The 25,428-nt window shown below is 40.4% G+C and overlaps 1 protein-coding gene across 1 annotated transcript in view; it reads right to left on the bottom strand.

Annotated features, from left to right (window-relative positions):
- Positions 1-1,638: 1,638 nt before the first annotated feature.
- Positions 1,639-25,428, bottom strand: part of LOC135476144 (ARF GTPase-activating protein GIT2-like) — a 31,112-nt gene continuing 7,322 nt past the window's right edge. The window contains exons 6-20 of the mRNA XM_064756065.1: positions 25,203-25,333; positions 24,565-24,659; positions 24,271-24,316; positions 23,897-23,948; positions 22,773-22,845; positions 21,089-21,183; positions 20,706-20,832; positions 19,635-19,804; positions 17,543-17,674; positions 16,175-16,417; positions 12,752-12,826; positions 10,962-11,026; positions 8,859-9,047; positions 7,028-7,091; positions 1,639-5,223 (exon numbers count right to left, since the gene is read on the bottom strand). Coding sequence (XP_064612135.1) covers positions 5,026-5,223; positions 7,028-7,091; positions 8,859-9,047; positions 10,962-11,026; positions 12,752-12,826; positions 16,175-16,417; positions 17,543-17,674; positions 19,635-19,804; positions 20,706-20,832; positions 21,089-21,183; positions 22,773-22,845; positions 23,897-23,948; positions 24,271-24,316; positions 24,565-24,659; positions 25,203-25,333 — 1,755 coding nt within the window. The 3' untranslated portion in view covers positions 1,639-5,025. The remainder of the gene's footprint in view (positions 5,224-7,027; positions 7,092-8,858; positions 9,048-10,961; positions 11,027-12,751; positions 12,827-16,174; positions 16,418-17,542; positions 17,675-19,634; positions 19,805-20,705; positions 20,833-21,088; positions 21,184-22,772; positions 22,846-23,896; positions 23,949-24,270; positions 24,317-24,564; positions 24,660-25,202; positions 25,334-25,428) is intronic.

The following is a 25,428-nucleotide window of genomic DNA, read 5'->3' as shown; positions in this document are numbered from 1 at the left end:
TCGCTACCAAAATTGCCTTTAGTCAGTAACGCATAACAACAAAGGCTCTACACGTGAATGTGTTGGAAGTTCATATTGTTGCAAGGAAAATGAAGTTAGAACACTTTTTGATTCATAATGTTCACAAGAACACAATGGCTCGGCCGACCCGACTAGCATTCTGGTTTCTTCCATGCATAAAACCTGGCAGGAATATTCCTCCCACATAAACTTGACCACGCCTTCATGTAGACGAACAACATTGATAGTCGATAATCTGTTATCGACTTAACTGTAAACAGTGTTAGCGACACTGCCACATTTAAAAACGTCTTCGTATGGTATCACCTTAAAAATGAATTTAATTCTATCTCTTGTAGTATATGATATTACAACAGTATAGACGAATGTTAAGAAATGTAGTGTGTTCGCTGAGTAGGGGTCTGGTCACACAGAGTTTACTTTACAGGATGATACAGCATCTAGTTTCATAGTTTCAATCGACATATTTCATTTGACAGTAGACTGTTTTCTAAAGTTCATCACACATCAGCCGTCGATCCCTATGGAATGCGATTGTGGCCACTCGCCTTTTCGACTTGTCGCCCAATAAGAGGAAGAGAAGTCTCCTGTTGTCGTCTCGGCTTGTCGACTTCTCGCCTCGACTGGTCGAGTTGTCGCCTCGTCTTAACGAGTTTTGGTAAGATGAAAAAGCGGAGTGGCCCAATGCGTATTCCATAGATTCCTGTCCACGGCTGACGTGCCACTGTTCGAGATAGATGCTCGCTGACGACGACGTCGAAGTTCCCGGACTAGGGCTTGGTGCAAAGTACTCGCCTTGCTGGTCTTTCGTGAGCGTGTCCCGTTTGGTCGTATTCCGTTAAAGACAATAGGGGGAGTTTCGAGTTGGGACTCTTTTGTGGTTAAAGGTAAAAACAGTCCTCCTGTGCCATTTGAATGGTAAAAAATGTTAGGGAAATTTTGTTGAAATTGATTTAATGATCACCTGTCTCACCCTTTTCCAAATCACACCCTTTTCCTTCAGGAACTTCTACAGTTCACGCACCACTCAGATTTTAAACTCTTTCATTCGTCTAATCTAAATTGCCTTTTATGATATATTTTACAGACGCACATGTTATAGCGAATGTGATCAAAATCAGTTAACTAACATTTTTTACGGTTCACACGATACAGCTGGCCTTTTTCTACTGTTTTCTACTTTTGGTGGTCCTGTGCCGCCGACGTTTGGTGACCTTGCGGGCGTTTGGTGGCTTTAAGTCTCGACATGAGAAAATCCAAATTTCGACATAAAAAGTCGTAAGCGCAAGCGGATTCTCATATCAGAAATGTTACCTTTGACATCCAATGAATAATTAGGTTATGTTTTAAGGCAAAGGCCAATTCACAAAAGCCCACCTTACTGCAGCTGCTCAACGGAGATTTTTGAAGAAAATCCATATTCGCTCACCAAACCAAATTTTCTGTTTTTACCACGAATACCCAAACTTCTTAGCTTGGAGTGAAGATCACATTTGTATCGGTACAATTTAATAGTGCCTTTCGTCTGCGGTGGACGTGATATTCAAGAATCTTCCAAGATAACCTAGGCTAGGTGTTCAACATATAAAGGTACTAGAAAAGAAAACAAATTGCAGGTTTTTTGGAGCAGTTTGCCACGATATTTTTTTTTTTTAGATATTTTATTTATTAGAAACTTGTACAAGCCCTTTTAAGGGCCATCCTACAGGACAGGGAGAACAGATGTGACGATACAAGCGAAGGAACTCGATCCACACGGTTGACACAGCATGCGGTGAAAAGTGACTAGCTACGATATACATGCAGTTTGGTATTACATAAACAATGAATGGGCAGGTAGAATCTTTATTAAGGTAATTAAGGCCCCACTTACGCTACACCTCGTTATAATCTGTATCTATATTCCTGTATGTATGACCGATATTTTAACGCCGTGCTCTGGTATTTTTCACTTACATAGTCACTCTCGTACGCACGTGTGTGTGAAGAGAGGAGATACCGGAGTGCCCAGAGGAAACCATGTCGTCTCGAGCCATTTACCTGACATTCCGCGTTATTTAAAGAGAATGTAACGGAAAATTTTGGCAAAACACACTCAACGTAAATCCAACCGATTTTTCGCTTTTTTTTTTTTGACTAGCCCAAAAAATTAAATTTCACAAAATATCAGTCTCTTGTGTCAAGTGTTAACCTTCAAAATCATTAATTAACATCGTAAAACTTTAGAATCATGTTAACGCTATATAAATTGTACTGGTCCGAGATTGATATTTTCCGAATGACAATAATTTCAGCTCTTCTTGGAAAATAGAGGAAATCAGATCCGATGAGCGGGTACGGTTTTTTAGCCATATATCTCCGTTTCAGCCTCTTTAAACCTGCGACTACACCAACAAGAGCTGGATTCGATTCATAACATTGTTGGATTGAGACATCATAAGACTATACAACCTTATGAACCGTATATGTTCTACTAGTGCAGGTCGTAAAGCTTCTTATTAGGTTTAGTAAACATTTTTTCCTCAAGCTGTTGTAAGCAAACAATTTGTCTTTTCTTTCTGCAAATAATGTGCATTGGACAAAAATCTGGGTTAAACAATTGAGCTAATTCATATGGTCAGATCTGCGTCTGAGTCATAACAGTTGAGTCATAAAACTTATCTGGTTATATTATTGTTGACTACTTGCTTAGTCGGAAAACTCACAGGAGTCGGATTCAGCTGATCCGGTAAAATGACTCAGCTGAGTTGAATTAGCTCAATTGTATAACTCAGATTTTTTAGTCTGTTGGCCCAAATTTTTCTAAGTGTAGTTCAACTGACTGACTTTGACCATAGCGATAAAATTTACTCTACATACTGCTTGTATAAAACAAACGGATGCGCAAGACAGCCTGTATTTTAGGTTTCCTGCAATGGGCTGCCAACACTGGGTTGCCTAGACCGCGGCAAGCCAGTAAGGACCAGTACAAATTAGCTGACGTGGAGATGTTTACAAATGTGTGCAAGTGTTTTCAAAGCAAATTTTTGGCACTACTATATATCTATATTTTATGCATGAAAATGCCTCAGTCATAAGCATTTTGGTTTTAACCAAACCGAGTCGTCTTCAACACCATATCCGCAGGACCCTCTGTCTGATGAAACTGCTGAAATCTATCAACATTTTGGCTTATCTGGAAAGCAGCCGATTTTGCTGACAGAGCAAAAAAAAACAAGAGTCCATTTATACCAAATTTTAACTTCAAAAAGGACTTATTTAAAATGTAAATACCATGTCTTTTAATAAGTAAAAATAAGAAGCCATTACAGTGGGGAGGCAAGTGAAATGTTTTCCATACCCACATGTGATATCTTCACTGCTGAAGTGATTGGTATTGGCAAAAGACCTATTACAAAGGCGCCCTTTAATTGTTAAAAGGCGTTGTTACTGACACCAAAGGTGCCGAGCAAAATTGAACCATTCAAAAAAACATTGGCCATATCTTCAATTATCTGGGGCCACTTTCACAAATGTCGCAAACTGTTATTATTTTTTCTTTGTTTTGTTTTGTTTTTTGTGGAAATGACCGAAGGTTGTATATTGTGCAACATTATTAGAACTAAGTCATTCACCGCAAAAGTCTCGAAATTTGAAATCAGTGAAAATGGGCGTCCAAGAAGCTGGCGATCATTTACGTAAAATTTATGGGTAACTAAATTTTTGTTTTCAAAAAGGCATTCTTCAGACATCATTTTCCTCAAAAAGTCAATTTCCATCAACCATCAGTCTTTGACTGCGCAAAAAAAACTCAATAGTGTTTTTTCTTTTTCGTTATGACACTGTTCAGGATTTTGTTCAATGGCTCCTGAATAGAAGATGTGAAGATGTGGTGAAGCTAACACAATGTTCCAAAATTTACCTGTACTTCCTGGAATACCTGGTTCATGTTTTACCATTCCACAACAAATAACTTTGAGTGCTATACACAGCTAGATACATTCTTCTACACTGAAATTCCATGCACTACAACTACAGAACGATTCCATGCACTACGTCTTTAGTAAACTTTCATGCCATGTTAAATAAAGAATATACACAATGACCATGTTTGGCTTTCTGTTACAATAAGAGTGCGAGTGTGCATGGATTATACGTCTTGTCTCCTGTAGAAACACATGTATCACTTTAGCATCATTCAGAAAACTAACGGCTTCATCAACATGCAGTACTGGGGTTGGGGTACAACTACTGGTCACTATCCTCAAAATGCCTAGTACACCCAATTATGGAGGTAAAAAAGTACAGATATCATAAATGTTTTCGCAAGAAATCAGCTCTTCTCACAATTCTGATGTCAAGTTTTAGTTGTGAACAAATATGAATATGTCATGTACAATGTCTGCAATGACATGTAACATCAGAATTAAGTCAGCATAATTTTCTTGAACACACTGAGACATGCCTCATACTGAAGTCCACAGTTGAACAAAGGTTTCATCCAGTACTGGGTCATTTCCAAAGACTTAATTAAACGTCAAACTTAAGTCAGCAATCAGGATAAGTCGTCTTCCACAGACTGACTTATTTCCACAAAATAACACCAGACTTGATTATGATTTCTTTAAAGCAAGAAGTCAAAGGCTGAATCAGAGCCAGTCACTCTTCCAGTTCAGTAGAGGTCAATGAAACCAGAGCATTTGCCAGCAAACATGCTACAGCCATGATCGTTTCAGGTTAGCAATTTGTTCAATTTTTTGGCCTTCTTTGGATCTGGTTTCCCTTCCATCACAGCCACACCTTATTCTTGTTCATAAACACTGGTCTGAATACTGCCATGGCCCATGCACTACCAGCATGCAGTTTGTAAAGGCCATAACAAAAAAAAAAGATGAACCGTCACAGCAGAGCAGATGTGGGAAAGTGAAGCACGTAGGTGGGTAGACAGACAACAGCTAAACATGTGCGAAAAGGTATGATTGTCCAAACATGTCCTTGCTTATGCTATGTTTTGGCACAGATCAGTCAGTTCAAAATGGCCACCAATTCGCGAGCAGCCTTTGCTACATCGTATGCATGCTGGATGACGTATTTAGTTTTGTTCTGTAGCTCGAGCTCTGAGAAGGCATTAGAGCTGTGGAAATCTAAGCACTCCGTCTGCAGCAATTTGGCATTAGCTGTTAGAGACTCAATGGCAACTGTTATCTCCGATGGCATCCTCACCTGAAACAAATTAACATAACAGAATTAATTAGGCACAAATTGTTAGGGACAGGCATAAGTTATCTCTGATAGTATCATCATCTAAAACAAAGCACAAATTTACTATACATTAGTTGTTAGAGTGGAACTAGTTGTGCAAGTTAGAGACATATCACAGTATTAATTTGGCACTCACTGTTAGAGACATATCACAGTATTAATTTGGCACTCACTGTTAGAGACATATCACAGTATTAATTTGGCACTCACTGTTAGAGACGTATTACAAAAAACAGAATTAATTTGGCCCATGTTGTTAGAGACATATCACAGAATTAATTTGCACTTGTTGTTAAAGAGATATCACAGAATATATTTGGCACTAGCTGTTAGAGACATATTACAGAATTTATCTGACAGTAGTTTTTTGAGACATATCACAGACGTAAGTAGTCACTAGTTGTTAGAGACGTATGACTTCATTAATTTAAGTTGTTACACAAATGTAGATCCGGGTATAGACAGGCAAGTGGGCATGACGATAAAGATGATGAGGAATGTATTTTCTGAAAGCTACTTGTGGTAATATAGCAAAGTGTTTTTAGTTACAGACATATCACAGAAACAATTTGGTACTACTTGTTAGAGACATCTGTTATGTCTCAGGATGTCCCCATCTAAAACTAGCACACGTCACACTACCACAGAAACTAGCATACGTCACACCACCACAGAAACTAGCACACATCACACTACCACAGAAACTAGCACATGTCACACCACCACAGAAACTAGCATACGTCAGGCTACCACAGAAACTAGCATACTGCACACCACCACAGAAACTGGCATACATCAGGCTACCACAGAAACTAGCATACATCACACCACCACAGAAACTGGCATACATCACACCACCACAGAAACTAGCATTTATCACACCACCACGGAAACTAGCATACATCACACCACCACAGAAACTAGCAAATGCCACGCTACCATAGAAACTGGCATACATCACACCACTACAGAAACTAGCATACGTCAGGCTACCACAGAAACTAACATACATCACACCACCACAGAAACTGGCATACATCACACCACCACAGAAACTAGCATACATCACACCACCACAGAAACTGGCATACAGAACACCACCACAGAAACTAGCATACTGCACACCACCACATAAACTAGCATACAGCACACCACCACAGAAACTGGCATACATCACACCACCACAGAAACTAGCACACATCACACCACCACAGAAACTGGCATACATCACACCACCACAGAACTAGCATACATCACACCACCACAGAAACTGGCATACAGTATACCACCACAGAAACTAGCATACAGCACACCACCACAGAAACTGGCATACATCACACCACCACAGAAACTAGCATACATCACACCACCACAGAAACTGGCATACATCACACCACCACAGAAACTAGCATACATCACACCACCACAGAAACTGGCATACATCACACTACCATAGAAACTGGAATACATCACACCACCACAGAAACTAGCACACATCACACCACCACAGAAACTAGCATACATCACACCACCACAGAAACTGGCATACATCACACTACCATAGAAACTGGCATACATCACACCACCACAGAAACTAGCATAGGTCAGGCTACCACAGAAACATACATTACACCACCACACAAAGCTATTAGAGGCATAATCCTTCTATTCATTTACATTGTGCTATTGTAAGCTCCTATTAGCCAAATCTTCTTGGTAAACATGGAAAACTCTCATTTCTGTTTCCAAAATGCCAAAGGCTTACCTTAGGAAATAACTGCACGGTATCTGTGACAGCCTCTAATATGTGATCAGCACAGGGTCCAAAACTGAAATTATATTTATTCATAGATCAATGATAACTAAAAACATTATACTTATAAACATTATAAGTTTAGAGTAAAAATGTTGTCTTGTTTTTGTCACTCATCCAGAACGATGAGGGAGTTTTGAAGTGGCAAGCACGTCCATAATGCCTTCTACAGTAAGCAAGGGCAGAATCTGTAAATCACAGACTCTTGTCTTTAACATGTCATTCTGCTATAGAGAGCATTTCTGTGTACACAACTCCTCATACAGTATCCAAGAGGCGCCTCTTGCTCAAACAGATTTTGCAGTACACACTTTAAGACGTGCACAGCATTGTCTATTTGCAAAACTAATCCTTTTATCTGGCCTGTACGTGGTTTTCTTCCCCTTTCAAACAATTCCCCGTTGATGGGTTTTTTTTTAACATATAGCCAACAAAAATATAAATTTTTTTATTTGATCTTCCCATGTCCTGAGAATTGTCCAGAAGTCCAAAACAGTCCTGACAAAAATAGTGACACACGAAAAATAACAAAGTCAGGTTCGTTTATACTTTTGGAAAGAAATTTCAGTTGATTATTACCGATTCATTTTCAATTACAATATATAAACGTTTGCTTCCTTAAATTTGTTTATTTTATATTTGACTGGCAGACCTCACCATACATGGCCAGAGAGGAAACCAGCATGAGCTGGACTTGAACTCAAAGAGACCACACTGGTGAGAGGTTCCTGGGGCATTGCGCTGAGCTATGACCCTAACCACCCTATATAGTGATATGGCCGTAAGTGGGAAGGTCTGCATCAACACGCGGATGGTCGTGGGTTTTCTCCAGGCTCTGCCTGGTTTCCTCCCACCGTAATGCTGGCCGCCGTCATATAAGTGAAATATTCTTGGGTACAGCGTAAAACATCAATCAAATAAATAACTAAATAAATATATGCTGACACTGGGTAAACCGGTACAGCATACTTTGCCCTTCCCAAAGACTATCACACTAAAAGTAAGGTGGTCTGAGACTGACCCTGAGCTTTGACTCACCAGGTAGAAACTGTGACAATGCTGTCAACATCCGAGGTCCTAGTACTATAACCAAACTCTGAATGTTATTCTGACCTTACTAACAGTAGTTCAAAGATGTACTCAAGAATTTTGGGATCGCAGTCCGACTTGCCCGAAATATATTTATGTATGTATGCTTGGGGTTTAACGTCATGCTTAACAATTTTTCATTCACATGATCAATGACAAGACATTAGGTTTGTGTACACATAAGGTGTCTGCAGTGCCTCCACTGAAGTATCATGCCAAAGACACCAGACATGACACCCGATCCAGTCACATTAAACCAATACAGGGCCAACCAATCCTGTTTCCTTGTGCTAATCTCTCAATGCTGAGCATCAAACGAGGCAACAGCAAGTACATGTACCATTTCTAAACTCTTTGGTATAACCCGACCCAGGTTTGATCCTGAGGTCTCACAACTTTGAGGCAGACATGCTAACCACTAGGTCATCGAAGTGGTTTCTGCCAAAATACACCATTAACTTTCTGACAAGCGATCAAAGGGCAGCATCAAAATCATGCCAACATGGTTAACTCCCTCCTAAACTAAAGTACTGTATTTCATCTGAAGTTTCAGATTTTTCAAGTGACACAATCTGCTTAAATCTGACTCATTTGTCCAGCTTATAGGGCCACTTAAAAACCACATGTACTAGCCCTATATTATTGCAAATATATTTTCCATTTTTCAAGAAAAACAAGAAAAAAACTCCCTCACCTGTCATGACGCCCCTCCTGAGCTAGCTGCATTAACTCTCGAATTTTCCGGCTGATTTTTTCTGTCTTCATTTTCATATCATCCTGAGATGGAAGATTTGGATCTTGGCCCCCTTCGGCTCTGGGGGCTATTCCAATGGCTCTTACATCCCCTGTGCTTCCACCTCGCACCAGCGACCTTCTCTCCTCCCTGTTTATATATAAAAATGTGCATTTAACTTTCTGCCTTAAGTTCAGGTATTTAATGCGCACTAAGGTGATTATACATTACTTTTGGTGTTTAAACTCATAAACAAACCTCTGAACATCTTTCTAAGATGAAAATAATTCTCAGAGTCAGACGAAATGAGCAACTTACTCATGTTCAATACTGTATGTGATTATCCCAATGCCATAATCAAGCCAAGGATAAGTGTTTAAGTACCAATCCCTCTTCAGGGAAAGGATGGCTGAATAAAAGTGACAGTCCCGTCAGGTTTCTCTGGTTGGAGACTCACTTTATTCCAGGCGGGGAAATATGCAACAACAGTCCTATTCCATGACTAACTGGTGGGTAATGTTAAACACATCATTCCTTTCTGAGACATATGGGATGATGGACTCACAAATCTGTAGTCTCATCCATGACTAACTGGTGGGTAATGTTAAACACATCATTCCTTTCTGAGACATATGGGATGATGGACTCACAAATCTGTAGTCTCATCCATGACTAACTGGTGGGTAATGTTAAACACATCATTCCTTTCTGAGACATAAGGAATGATGGACTCACAAATCTGTAGTCTTATCCATGACTAACTGGTGGGTAACTTTAAACACATCATTCCTTTCTGAGACATAAGGGATGATGGACTCACAAATCTGTAGACTTATCCATGACTAACTGGTGGGTAATGTTAAACACATCATTCCTTTCTGAGACATATGGGATGATGGACTCACAAATCTGTAGTCTCATCCATGACTAACTGGTGGGTAATGTTAAACACATCATTCCTTTCTGGGACATAAGGGATGATGGACTCACAAATCTGTAGTCTCATTCATAACTAACTGGTGGTGGGTAACTTTAAACACATCATTCCTTTCAGAGACATAAGGGATGATGGACTCACAAATCTGTAGTTTTATCCATGACTAACTGGTGGGTAACTTTAAACACATCATTCCTTTCTGAGACATAAGGGATGATGGACTCACAAATCTGTAGTCTTATCCATGACTAACTGGTGGGTAATGTTAAACACATCATTCCTTTCTGAGACATAAGGGATGATGGACTCACAAATCTGTAGTCTCATTCATGACTAACTGGTGGGTAACTTTAAACACATCATTCCTTTCTGAGACATATGGGATGATGGACTCACAAACCTGTAGTCTCATCCATGACTAACTGGTGGGCAACTTTAAACACATCATTCCTTTCTGAGACATAAGGGATGATGGACTCACAAATCTGTAGTTTTATCCATGACTAACTGGTGGGTAACTTTAAACACATCATTCCTTTCTGAGACATAAGGGATGATGGACTCACAAATCTGTAGTCTTATCCATGACTAACTGGTGGGTAACTTTAAACACATCATTCCTTTCTGAGACATAAGGGATGATGGACTCACAAATCTGTAGTCTCATCTATGACTAACTGGTGGGTAATGTTAAACACATCATTCCTTTCTGAGACATAAGGGATGATGGACTCACAAATCTGTAGTCTCATTCATGACTAACTGGTGGATAACTCATCATTCCATTATCAGACGCGGACTGATGGACCCACAAACCTGTAGTCCCATCCATGACTAACTGGTAGGTAACTTTAAACACATCAATCCTTTCTGAGACATGGAGTGATGGACTCACAAACCTGTAGTCCCATCCATGACTAAATGGTAGGTAACTCATCATTCCTTTCTGAGACATAAGGGAGGATGGACTCACAAATCTGTAGTTTTATCCATGACTAACTGGTGGGTAACTTTAAACACATCATTCCTTTGTTTAGACATACGGGATGATGGACTTTTGAAAGTTGTTATGTAGGTGACTAATCAGAGTACCTAATATACAAAAGGTTGGTGAATAAATATCTTACCCTTCCTCCAGGTGAGTATTGAGCTCAGGGGGGTGGCCCACAGGGTTCTGACGAAAACTCGTTGCCTGTATTAACAGAACAAGAAACAGGTTTTCAGTCAAATGATGGGGACGAGTGATTAGGTGTGTGTACATATACTGTGTCTTGTGGCCGGGTGAGTCCATGCTGCCGAAGTGCTGCTGCAGCTGAAATATCACATTGTAGACATCAGACATGACACTCCACCTAGTCACTTTACCCTGACGCTCAGCAAATCAGTCCTGTTTTCTTGCTCTAACCTCTCAGTGCTGAATGGCAAGCGAGGCAGCTACAAGAACCAAGTCTTTGGTATGACCTGGCCAGGGTTTGATCCCAGGTCTCTCAATTCAATCACTCTAATTCCTAGACATTCTAACCATTACGGCACCGAAGCAGTAAAACAAAATATAGAAAAAGACTGAAAGTACATGTAGGGCACAAAGATTAGATCAATTCAACAAAAAACATACACACTCATCATTATTTTTCATATTAGCATTATGCCTATTTGAGATACACCAGATGTTGGCTAAGCCATCCTTAAAGCCTCTTTTGGGTATAACGAAACCTACCAAACAAAATACTAGGGTGCGTTGACAAGGACAGGTGTTTTTATTCTAGCTAATGTAAAAGATAAGGATCCATTTTTGCTTGTATTAGGTGGGGTATTTAATACATATATCTTGATGGAGCCATCACTAAATGATATGTCTATTGTGTTCATTTATCTTGATGGGGCCATCACTAAATGATATGTCTATTGTGTTCATTTATCTTGATAGGGCCATCACTAAACGATATGTCTATTGTGTTCATTTATCTTGATGGGGCCATCACAAAATGATATGTCTATTGTGTTCATTTATCTTGATGGGGCCATCACAAAATGATATGTCTATTGTGTTCATTTATCTTGATGGGGCCATCACTAAATGATATGTCTATTGTGTTCATTTATCTTGATAGGGCCATCACTAAACGATATGTCTATTGTGTTCATTTATCTTGAAGGGGCCATCACTAAACGATATGTCTATTGTGTTCATTTATCTTCATGGGGCCATCACTAAATGATATGTCTATTGTGTTCATTTATCTTGATAGGGCCATCACTAAACGATATGTCTATTGTGTTCATTTATCTTGATGGGGCCATCACTAAACGATATGTCTGTTGTGTTCATTTATCTTGATGGGGCCATCACAAAATGATATGTCTATTGTGTTCATTTATCTTGATGGGGCCATCACTAAACGATATGTCTGTTGTGTTCATTTATCTTGAAGGGGCCATCACTAAATGATATGTCTGTTGTGTTCATTTATCTTGATAGGGAAGCAGGGAAATCTTGAAAAATCCCTGTCCACATTATGCCCAGTCTGGCTGACCCAAGCAATAGTCATGTTTTCACTTTTTACCTTTACAAATACCAAAACAAAAGTCATAATTATTTCATGATGAAAGAAAACCCTGTTTCTGTAGCGTACAGTTTTCAAAGATTGAGTTCCAGGTAAGTAAAGTGAGGAGTAGAGATCTGAACCCGATTCCACAAAGCTATGTTTGACGTTAAAAAGTCAGAATTAAAGCCTCCTCACAATGCTTTGTTGAGGTCGTCAACATTTTCATTTCTAGTGTCCAACAACACACTGTAAAATGGTACTTTGGCACAAGACAAAGCTGGCTTTGTAAAATCCGCCCCTGTAGCTGCGAAGAACAGAACAGATCCATGGTGTGTAATGTGACAACATAAATGTAAGTCTGGTTCCCTCACCCCTGATCTGTCAGCAACATTCCTGATGTTAACTTCTGACACAGCAGATACCACTTTTTTGTCATTGCACTGGCCCTGAAAACAACAAAAAAGGTTACCGTAAAATGAATTATAGTTAAAGTTAAATTTTATTTAAATGTAACAGGTTATTTCTTTGGCCAGCAAGGAACACAGCTGGAAGTCACAGCCAGACAGTCCAATAACTATCCTAGCCAGCCAGCACACACAACCTTATTGGTCAAGGGCTGGAAACTCACAGCCAGACAGTCCAATAACTATCCTGGCCAGCAAGCACACACAACCTTATTAGTCAAGGGCTGGAAACTCACAGCCAGACAGTCCAATAACTATCCTGGCCAGCAAGGAACATGACTGAAAGTCACAGCCACACAGTCCAATAACTATCCTGGTCAGCAGGCACACACAACCTTATTGGTCAAGGGCTGGAAAGTCACAGCCAGACAGTCCAATAACTATCCTGGCCAGCGAGGAACGCGGCTGGAAAGTCACAGCCAGACAGTCCAATAACTATCCTGGCCAGCGAGCACACACAACCTTATTGGTCATGGGCTGGAAACTCACAGCCAGACAGTCCAATAACTATCCTGGCCAGCAAGCACACACAACCTTATTAGTCAAGGGCTGGAAGCTCACAGCCAGACAGTCCAATAACTATCCTGGCCAGCAAGGAACACGACTGAAAGTCACAGCCAGACAGTCCAACAACTATCCTGGCCAGCAAGGAACACGGCTGAAAGTCACAGCCAGACAGTCTAATAACTATCCTGGCCAGCGAGAACACACAACCTTATTGGTCAAGGGCCGGAAACTCACAGCCGGACAGCCCATTAACTATCCTAGCCAGAAAGGAACACAGCTGAAAGTCACAGTCAGACAGTCCAATAACTATCCTGGCCAGCGAGGAACACGGCTGAAAGTCACAGCCAGACAGTCCAATAACTATCCTGGCCAGCAAGGAACATGGCTGAAAGTCACAGCCAGACAGTCCAATAACTATCCTGGCCAGTGAGGAACACGGCTGAAAGTCACAATGGACAGCCCATTAACTATCCTAGCCAGCAAGGAACACGGCTGAAAGTCACAGCCAGACAGTCCAATAACTATCCTGGCCAGCGAGCACACACAACCTTATTGGTCAAGGGCCGGAAACCCACAGTCGGACAGTCCAATAACTATCCTGGCCAGCAAGGAACGTGGCTGGAAAGTCACAGCCAGACAGTCCAATAACTATCCGGGCCAGCGAGGAACGTGGCTGAAAGTCACAGCCAGACAGTCCAATAACTATCCTGGCCAGCAAGGAACACGGCTGAAAGTCACAGCCAGACAGTCCAATAACTATCCTGGCCAGCAAGGAACACGGCTGAAAGTCACAGCGGACAGTCCAATAACTATCCTAGCCAGCAAGGAACACGGCTGAAAGTCACAGCCAGACAGTCCAATAACTATCCTGGCCACCAAGAACGTGGCTGGAAAGTCACAGCCAGACAGTCCAATAACTATCCTGGCCAGCGAGGAACGTGGCTGGAAAGTCACAGCCAGACAGTCCAATAACTATCCTGGCCAGCGAGGAACGTGGCTGGAAAGTCACAGCCAGACAGTCCAATAACTATCCTGGCCAGCGAGCACACACAACCTTATTGGTCAAGGACTGGAAAGTCACAGACAGACAGTCCAATAACTATCCTGGCCAGCGAGGAACGTGGCTGGAAAGTCACAGCCAGACAGTCCAATAACTATCCTGGCCAGCGAGCACACACAACCTTATTGGTCAAGGACTGGAAAGTCACAGCCAGACAGTCCAATAACTATCCTGGCCAGCGAGGAACGTGGCTGGAAAGTCACAGACAGACAGTCCAATAACTATCCTGGCCAGCGAGGAACACGGCTGAAAGTCACAGCCAGAGAGTCCAATAACTATCTTGGCCAGCGAGGAACACTGCTGAAAGTCACAGCCAGACAGTCCAATAACTATCCTAGCCAGCAGGGAACACGGCTGAAAGTCACAGCCAGACAGTCCAATAACTATCTTGGCCAGCGAGGAACACAGCCAGACAGTCCAATAACTATCCTGGCCAGCGAGGAACACTGCTGAAAGTCACAGCCACACAGTTCAATAACTATCTTGGCACACAGAGCATCAGTGATGGAACATCCCCCTTGACATTGTGTGCTTTATATGCCTGTAAAACTTCAGATCCATACATGCTATGTTTTTACGATACCACGTCTAACATTTTGTTCAATGTTGATTCTAATACATAATATATTAAATCAAGATCTTTGTAATTTACAAAATTTAATATCTACACATGCAATCATTGATGGAATATCCCCCTCGTGTTGTTGTGCTCTACATTTGTGCAAAACCTGAGCTCAATACATGCAGTACTTTTTGAGATACCACCCCTAACACTTTGTTTAACATTGCTTCCACTGTTATTGCATGCCGACGCACAGGGTACAACATAAACTATGCGTCTAATTTGTATAGGCAAGCTAAAAACCATTTCACTTGTGACATGACAAGGGTTTATGCCTGGAGGAAGTCAGGCAGAACTTCAGTCAAAACCCCTGCACTGTGACAAACTTACTCAAATAAGGCCATAGGAAAAACCAGCAGGAGCTGGATTTCAACTTGCAACATCACTGGTCTAGGGTCAGTACACTTCAAATTGAGGTTTCAAGTCTCCTCAGTCAGCAAAGGGCACACAATGAAAACTTGCAATGTGCTTACTGTCCATTGCTTTTAAAACAGAAGGAAAGCAATTCGAAATATTGAAGTCATCGCTGTCAATCTATATTTTGGTTACCATGTTTATGCCATCACCAGGAAATATGTACAGTAAAGTAAATATGTACAATAAAGGATAAACAGCAATATACCAGTACCGTAATTCCTACCACATACAGCCGGTATATATGTATCTGTGTAGGTTTAAAATGCATGCACAGCTTTATGTATATAAGCCTGTGTACTCTTTACTGTACCAATATCCTGATGACAGCACAATCATGGTAGCCAAAGTATAGATTGACAACTATGACTTGAATATTCAAAGGTACCCTAATTCCTCAACCTTTTCAAATATGAAAGATCAAGTTTTAGTACAATTTATGCACATTTTTAATTTGGTTTTAGAAACAAAACTACATTGGCATGATTGGCCAGTTTCAGGGCTTGACAAAAAGTATCATTTTATCAGTCAACACAGAATAATGCCTTCAGAATATGCATGAATAATCATCTTGCAAAGATGTAAAAATGTTGAACAATTGCTGTACTTCCCTTCTATTTCATGTAAAACTGATCTGTGTAACGGCTGGATCCTTTGCTTTTAGTAGCACACTGGTTGTAAAGTTCTTGAAAACGTTTGTTTGACTTGATGTTTAAGTGAAACATACCACTTGCCAAGGTGACTGTTTGTGTTGATTCCTCGGCTCAACCATAGACTGAGGTCGCGCTCGCGATCGGTCCAGCCGCTGTGCAGGCGAGCTCAGTCTGTTGGTTTCTGGGGTGACAATCTCTCCCTGATGTCCATTGGGGATGCTGCCTGGCGTATTAGATGGGTCAGAGGACCCCGTGCTCCCATGACTGCTGCATTTGTCTTCCCTCAACGACTGGTTTTCACTCTGTAGTTGCTGAACCTGGAGAAACAAACAGAAGACTAGTTACCAGGTACCCACTTTTATCACAAAGACACAGGGTTGATCAACTGCTTTCTAACTTGTCATTTTCTACTAGAAAAAGATGAAAATATGATTGGAATTAAAAGCAAAAAAATTACATCTTGGCTTTTAAACAATTCACCAACTTCTCTTCCTCCAGTTCTCTCAGCAGAGCCATTTTCACACCTGTAGAAACTCACCATTTTCTGTAAAAGGAGGATTTTTTCCCGTAATTCGGCCATTTCCATACTGTAAAAACTCACCATTCTTCCGGAGGAGGATATCTCACCACATTTCTCTTATCAGAGCCATTTTTACACTTGTAACAACTCACCCCATTCTGCAGGAGGATTTCTTCCCACAGTTCTCTCACCAGAGCCATTTTAACACTTGTAACAACTCACCCCATTCTGCAGGAGGATTTCTTCCCACAGTTCTCTCACCAGAGCCACTTTTACACTTGTAACAACTCACCCCATTCTGCAGGAGGATTTCTTCCCACAGTTCTCTCACCAGAGAAAATTTTACACTTGTAACAACTCACCCCATTCTGCAGGAGGATTTCTTCCCACAGTTCCCTCACCAGAGCCATTTTTACACGTGTAACAACTCACCCCATTCTGCAGGAGGATTTCTTCCCCCAGTTCTCTCATCAGAGCCATTTTTACACGTGTAACAACTCACCCCATTCTGCAGGAGGATTTCTTCCCCCAGTTCTCTCATCAGAGCCATTTTAACACTTGTAACAACTCACCCCATTCTGCAGGAGGATTTCTTCCCACAGTTCTCTCACCAGAGCCACTTTTACACTTGTAACAACTCACCCCATTCTGCAGGGGGATTTCTTCCCACAGTTCTCTCACCAGAGAAAATTTTACACTTGTAACAACTCACCCCATTCTGCAGGAGGATTTCTTCCCACAGTTCTCTCACCAGAGCCATTTTTACACTTGTAACAACTCACCCAATTCTGCAGGAGGATTTCTTCCCCCAGTTCTCTCATCAGAGCCATTTTTACACTTGTAACAACTCACCCAATTCTGCAGGAGGACTTCTTCCCCCAGTTTTCTCATCAGAGCCATTTTTACCCCTGTAAAAACTCACCATATTCTGCAGGAGGAGGATTTCTTCCCGCAGCTCACGCACTTGGGACTCTGAACGCATCAGCTTCTTCTGAAGCGTCACATACTGTTCAGGTGGCACTGGCTCCTCTGGGTATTCAATCAACTCCATACTCTGCCAGTAACACAATGAACAGACTGATAAAGTGGTTGATGGTTTAACTGATATACTAACTGATTAAGGGAGTAAAGCAACAGGTACTGTCTTAATTAATATGTAAAACAGCTCCAACCTGTCAGCCAAAATGAGGTAGCACTTGGTGGTCCTCAAAAAGTTTCCACCTTATTATGATATAACATAGCTGTAAGATTTGGGGACGATACTAGGGTATATGGAGAATACCACCGCGTTCTGCAAATACCACTCCCGTAACTACAACCACGCACAACCAGATACCACTACCATAACTGCAACCACGCACAACCAGATACCACTACCCTAACTACAACCACGCACAACCAGATACCACTACCATAACTGCAACCACGCACAACCAGATACCACTACCATAACTACAACCACGCACAACCAGATACCACTACCATAACTACAACCACGCACAACCAGATACCACTACCATAACTACAACCACGCACAACCAGATACCACTACCATAACTACAACCACGCACAACCAGATACCACTACCATAACTGCAACCACGCACAACCAGATACCACTACCATAACTACAACCACGCACAACCAGATACCACTACCATACCTACAACCACGCACAACCAGATACCACTACCGTAACTACCACCACGTACGGCAAATACCACTACCGTAACTACAACCCCGTACAACAAGATATCCCTACCGTAACTACCACTGCGAACAGCAAGATACCACTATCGTAACTACCACCGCGCACAGCAAGATGCCACCACTGTAACTACAATCCCGTACAGCAAGATACCACTACCTTAACTACAACCATGTTCAGCAAGATACCACCACTGTAACTACCACCGCGTACTGCAAGATACCACTACCATAACTACCACCATGTACAGCAAGATACCACTACTGTAACTACAACCGCTTATAGCAAGATACCACTACCGTTAATGCCCCCGCATAAAGAAAGATACCACTTCCGTAGCCACAACCACGTACGGCAAGATACCACTACCATAAATAAAAACCATGTACAGCAAGATACCACTACCGTAACTACCACCGCATACACCAAGATACCACTACCGTAACTGCAACCACGCACACCAAGATACCACTACCGTAACTACCACCATGCACAGCAAGATGCCACTACTGTAACTACAAGATCAAAGAAGTATACAGTATTTTATTTTCCATTGCCATCCAACTTGCTGGCCATATCAGGACCGCAATCGTGTCGAAGTGCAAAAACAAAACAGAAATGATATATATTTTCTGCTGATTCCCACATTAAGCACAAAATGGTTGATTGTACCAATGAAGAATGTATATATGCTTGTGGTTTAACGTCGTACATGACATTTTTTCAGTCATAAGACGATGAGGAGTCATCAGGTGTGTGTATATATACTGTGTCTTCTTGTGCAAGACACCAGACATGATACCCCACCCAGTCACACTATACTGACACTGGGCCAACCAGTCCTGTTTCCCTGCTCTAACCTCTCATTGTTGAACCCCAACTGAGGCAAAAGCAAGTACCATTTTTAAAGTCTTTGGTATGAACTAACCCTGGGTTTGATCAAGTGTCTCCAGGTTGTGGTGGTTGTGTGCAGTAACTCCTTCACCACCTCTTTGAAGTGACGTTAACACAAACTCAAAATTCAATATTTATTTTAAACTTTTAGTTAATGGGATACAGAATCGATTCTGATTGGCTGGTGTGACAGACAGGCATGTCCAGGCTATGCCTACCCTAAGCTGAACTTTACATATGGTGCATTTATTCAAGCATCAGCAAGGCTGCAGGGTTTCTCCAGTCAGCCAGTCTTCATCCACTCTATGTAACTTTAACATCAAAAGACTTTCTCTGTACAAACGAAGAAGAGATATACAAGGATAACTCTCTGTACAAACAGCAGGAAAGCTATTTAAAGGGAGGTAACTTACATCTGAGGGTCTATCTTTCTTCATGTCGTCCCGAAGGCTCTTAATGCTCTGTGTGTCTATGCTACTGTTGTCGTCATCATCGGGAACTGTGTCATAAATAGGGTCATCCTCCAGGGGACTGGTGGAACGTGGAGGCCGTCTCAGGTCACCTACTGACATCGCTGTGTCCGCTACAAAAATACACAAGACAGATAATAAGGTAGAAAAATTGTGCTGTGTCAGCTGAAAATAATTTACATCTGAAACATGGTATAGATAGTTTGTCTCTACTTCAAATGAGGATTATTTAATTATTTCACTGTTGCTTAATAGTGCCATGTATAGTGCTTGTGACAGTAACATTGCCTGATTTACCTAGGCAAAACGCCTTATTTTTGAATACTGCAAAATGCTTTCCTATAGGTCACCAGCGATACACTTGGCATGTTGATTGGATAAACAGCTGTTGAGAAAATCGGATAACAGGCATATATACAATGCAGTTTTACTGAATTGAAATTTGCAATTAATTATTCCTTCTTATTTGCAGTTCCATTGGTTGGCAGTAATGAAGTATCTTGAAATATCATGCGGACATTTTAAAGGCAAAGAAAACACTACAATAAAGTATATGAGAAGAAAGGCCACATAAAACTGCAAAAGAAGAAAAACTACAATTTTTCCAATGGAGTGAAATGGTTTAAAAGCATCAGATTCTCCACTGGTCTGTGATGAGCCAGCCAGTATCAGTGATGTCACACCCAAATTTTTGGCTTGAAATAACTCATTTCATGGTCCATTCGGCCAATGCATTCATATATCTATATGTATATGCATTTTTAATGGTGAAATCTATAAGATTAAGTTTGTTAAGTGGCAAAAAACCTGATGTGATGTCACTGGTTCCAATATTGTTAGAAATGGCCACTGCAGAATCCAAACTTTCAAATTCATTTTACTAGTTTGAAAAAATTGTATAAAACATATCTGACTATTTTTATGGACAATGTTTAATGGTTTTTCATCTGACATATACTTCATGCTAGGGTTTTCTTTGTCTTTAAAGAACCGTTCATCTATGCCAACTCCCACCTTTAAGAACTTTGGGAGTGTGAACAGGGGAGACAACCCCAAGCTGTCTTCTCTTGGCATCAATCAGAATGTCTATAATAAGGGTAGCAAATTCTCTGGCATTCAGCCGTGCCAATTTTTGTCGTCCCTGGAAAAAGAAATGGTCTTGTATTTACATACCATCAAAAAGATATTTAATATACACTCAAAGATGGTTTGAATCAGACACCTTAAGTACAGTACTAAAACAACATGGCACAACTAGTACAACTGCAGAGAAAACTCAGACAGAAACAACGCATTTAGGTTTGCAAGTTTACTGAAAACATGAAAAGACACTTAAGAAAAAACATCCTGTATAACAATCCTAAAACCACTTAAACTTTCACTCTGATGTCAGTTACCTGATTTCTTGTTGTGGAAAATTCTGGATTGACTGGCAAAAATGCCACCATTTGTCGTTCAGTCAAAATACTTTGGTCATGGCATGCATTCCAATCTAAAACAATTGAAGAAAAACAACTTCATCAAACGGTAAAAAAACACACAGTTTCCGAAAACAAGATATACATATTCCTCTAGCCTCTGAATGGCACTGCACATAAGATGTGATGATGAAAGAAATACAATGATATAAAAAAAACAATACCCCCAAAGTTTGTCAGCTTATTTATTTGACTGGTGTTTTACGTCATACTCAAGAATCCACAGCCATCCTCAGTCTGCTGGCAGACCTTTCCACATACAGAGTTTGTCAGCCCCTAATAAGACACAATCTATCACGCGTCCACCCAAATTTGGCTTAAACTTAAATTCATTAGTTCTGGGGATATGGCACCCACATTTTAGACAGTGTCAATATACATATACAAAAAATAGATGAAAAAAGTCCACCAGGACACCCAAAAGTGTTTATCAGCTTTCAGAGCCTATGTCATTAAGCTTTAAATTGGTCCATAACTAAGAAAGATATCGCATCGATTAAGTGACTTCAGCTGACGGATGTTGCATTAAACATGCCAGAATACAGATGCTGGACAGAACAAACACAATTTGCTTCACACAACTTAACTGGAGAGTGACATAAATTACAATGACAAATTGGGAAAGACTAGAACGATTAAGTAAATTGGCTATCAGAACAAATGCTTTTAGACTTATAAATGCTGAAATCAATGTGATCAAAAATTGCTAGAATCAAAAAACTGACTGGCTTGGCTTGGTAATTTATGGAGATGATTCCAATTGAAAACTATGCCACAGAGAACCTGGTTCAAATGTTTGCAAACGATGCATTTTAAGTCCTTTCTCGGAGTAACCTACATACTTTATGTCAAACACAATCACGCAGGACTCAAGCAATGAAGCTGTTGTTCACTGCACCTATTTGAGCTAATATTTCTCCCGTAAGTTATTCATCGTGCTAGATTCTCAGTCTTACAGATCTTAAAAATGTATTCTACTTACCCGAAAAAATCACCCAACAAAATGCATTTTGAGAGGCAAATAAAGGTAATAAGATATCACTACTGATGCCAGAACTAACATTTTTCCCAGTACAAGTCCATGGTATCATTCTACCTTTTAAAAAAAAATTGCCAAAAATTTGTCCATGCCTAAGTAACTGTATTTCACTTAAAGCTCAGGCTGTCCAAATGCACTTTCAGGAGCCTATATATATATCTATATATATATATATATATATATATATACAAACACCTTTTGATGTCAACACTTAAATTTTTTGATAAGAAATTAGTCAATCTTCACCAAAAAAAGTCCTTACCTGTAAGGTAGATGAATCAAACCGTATCAAGCCAAATGTGGCACTTGGAAAATGCTAAACATTGAGTGAAGCACATTCATTATCTGCACCTTTCCAAAAGTTCTATTGATCTTGGAAAGGTTTTCTGGAGTTTATGTGGAAGGGAGAGTGATATGTAATCAGCAACACAGGTAATACGGTCATGTAAATTCACTTTTGGGCGGCGAATTTTTAGAGTAAATACAGTAACCAGTGATTGACATAAAGCTTTTTTTAACCATTGTCACAAGCTGCACATGCGTAAAACTTTCACAATGACTCACGAGCATCATTTTCTCTTCTGTCCACTTCGTCATAAACATCTTTTGCCAGCTCCTCAAATAAATGGTTAGGAAGCTAAAAAAATACAACAATAAATAAACAAATAACAATAAAGACATGTTCTCAACAGGTAAACAAACACAGATGTTCAGAAAATTAAATGTAATAAAGAGTAACAAGCAATCTGAATACAATGCTTCTGCAATACATATCCCCTACTGGCTTCAGACGTCACGGTAATATCGTGTCCACAACAGAACAAAATTCGTGTTGAACAGCATTCAGTGCAATTTTCGCACATTCTTAATTTGATTTGAAGGACAAAATCACATGGTTGGATTGGCCAATTTCAGGGGTGCACAAAAAGTTTAATTGTATCAGTCAACACAGCAAAATGCCTTAAGAATATGCTCGAATAAACACCTTTTAAACATGCAAAAAGGTTGAAGAATTACAGTATTACGACAAAGTTTAAAAAACACGAAATGTTTTCAAGAACAGTCAAAAACCCTCAAAAAGTCATGAGAATCGTCCAGAAGTCCAAAACAGTCCTGACAAAAATAGTGACGCACGAAAAATAACAAAGTCAGGTTCGTTTATACTTTTGGAAAGAAATTTCAGTTCATCATTACCGATTAATTTCATTTACAATGTATAAATGTTTGTATCCTTAAATTTATTTACTTTATATTTGACTGGTGTTTTATGCTGTACTCAAGAATATTTCACTTATAAGACGGCAGCCAGCATTATGGTGGGAGGAAACCTGGCAGATCCCAGGGGAAACCCACGACGATCTGCAGGTGGCTAGCAGACCTCCCAACATTTGGCCAGAGAGGAAGCCAGCATTAGCTGGACTTGAACTCACACCCCCCCCCCCTCCCCTCCCCCCCTCCGCCATGGAGGCTCCTGGGTCATTGCACCGTGTTGACTTGCTAACCCCTCAGCCACGGAGGCTTCTGGTCATTACGCTGTGCTAGAGTGCTAACGCCCACAGTCACGAAGGCCCTCTGTATCCTTAAACCATTCCTGAAGTAACTAGAAGTGATTTTACCACAACAGAAGCACTAAGAAATAAAGAAAGCACAGTTCAAATTGCTGAGTGTTATGAACAGTAGTAACTTACCGCTTGCAGTTTTTTCTTTGCTTGTTTGGCTAATTCTGACAAATCCAAATGACTGAAACACAAACCAAAAATCATTTATACACTCCATCATCTCTTACTATCCCAGTGAATATCCGAGAAATTAACGAACGATTATTATTACTGTGGTTAACCTGTGAGGAGGAATGGAGTAAATTCTATAGATAACTTACACTCATGCTTGAAAAAATCCTTCAAAACTGACATCAGAAAGTATTTCCACATACTATAACATGATATATAATAAGGGCATACAAGTATAAGAAAGCTTAGAAATGTAAATGCATCTTATCACTTAATGACTATTTTAGTCCCAACTTTCAAAGAATGGTTTGTTAAAGGGAAATAGTCCTTACCTGTCAGCCATTTCAGGTATTATGAAATGTTGCCCACCTCTATGATCTGAAAACAAAGGAAACGGTGAGAGCATAATCACATGAATAGTGTTGACAAATATGACCATAGCCCAAAACTAGTCCAGTTATAGGAATCTATAACCCACAGGCAACTCACACATCTCTGTAAGTCCTTGCGCCTGGTTTCAATTTTCTTAAGAAATTTGTACAAAAAAATAATTTTAATGATACACATGTGCAAAGACAGATTGGGAAACCTCATACAAAGACCTTGAGATATTATTTACAGCTTACCTGGTGTTTTATTACATAAGAAGTATGCAAGTCTGTCTGTGAGTTCGTATTGACACTCTATCAATCGCAGGGCCAAATCCAAATAACCTTCAGCTCTGAAATATGCAGAAGTCGTCTTTTTATTTTATTCATCTGGCTGTTGTTTAATGCCACAATTTTTCATTAATACTACGACAGACTGATAAGTGATGTATGGGTAGAGAAAACATGCATGCTTGGGATAAACCATCAATATTTGGCAAGTTACTGCATGACCTACAGATACACACAACATACTGGTAGTGGTCTTTCCATGATGAAACCAAATTAATATGGCCTACTAAATTTATTACCTCATTTAGTTGATTGTCGTTTATTGTTTCACTCAAGATTCTGACCATGAGTGGTGCAAACAGGAGTATATGGAGAAAACCACTCACCACTGGCAATTTACTGATAAACTTTCCCACATTTGACGGCTAACTAAAGTTACTCTGGATATTTAAGTCATGCTTGTAAGTGGGAACACTAGTTTGTTTAAAATGTTTGCCAGAAATTCCTAAGATTCTAAATGTATCATTCAAGGACAGGCAAGCAAAATAAAACAATTTCATAATTAAACCAGTTCGGGCCAGGTATAGGTAAGGGAGATAACTCACCGGGCATAATCGGCGGGTGTTTTATGAGAGTTGTCCACAACCCCTGGGTCAGCTCCATAGACGACCAGCAGCTCAACCTGGAGAGCTTGACCAGCCTGCGCCGCCACGTGGATAGGACAATTCCGCTTCTCCTGTAAACCACGAAAGAGAGGATTGTACCACAGCAGAGAGAATGCTTCTTGCACTTGTTATTTATCCACTTATTTGATTGGTTCTCCACCCTCTT

This window comes from Liolophura sinensis, chromosome 10 (genome assembly GCF_032854445.1).
Source record: "Liolophura sinensis isolate JHLJ2023 chromosome 10, CUHK_Ljap_v2, whole genome shotgun sequence".
Classification (NCBI taxonomy): Eukaryota; Metazoa; Mollusca; class Polyplacophora; order Chitonida; family Chitonidae; genus Liolophura; species Liolophura sinensis.
Note: the sequence above shows the minus strand (reverse complement) of the source record. Positions and strands in the feature narration are given on the sequence as shown.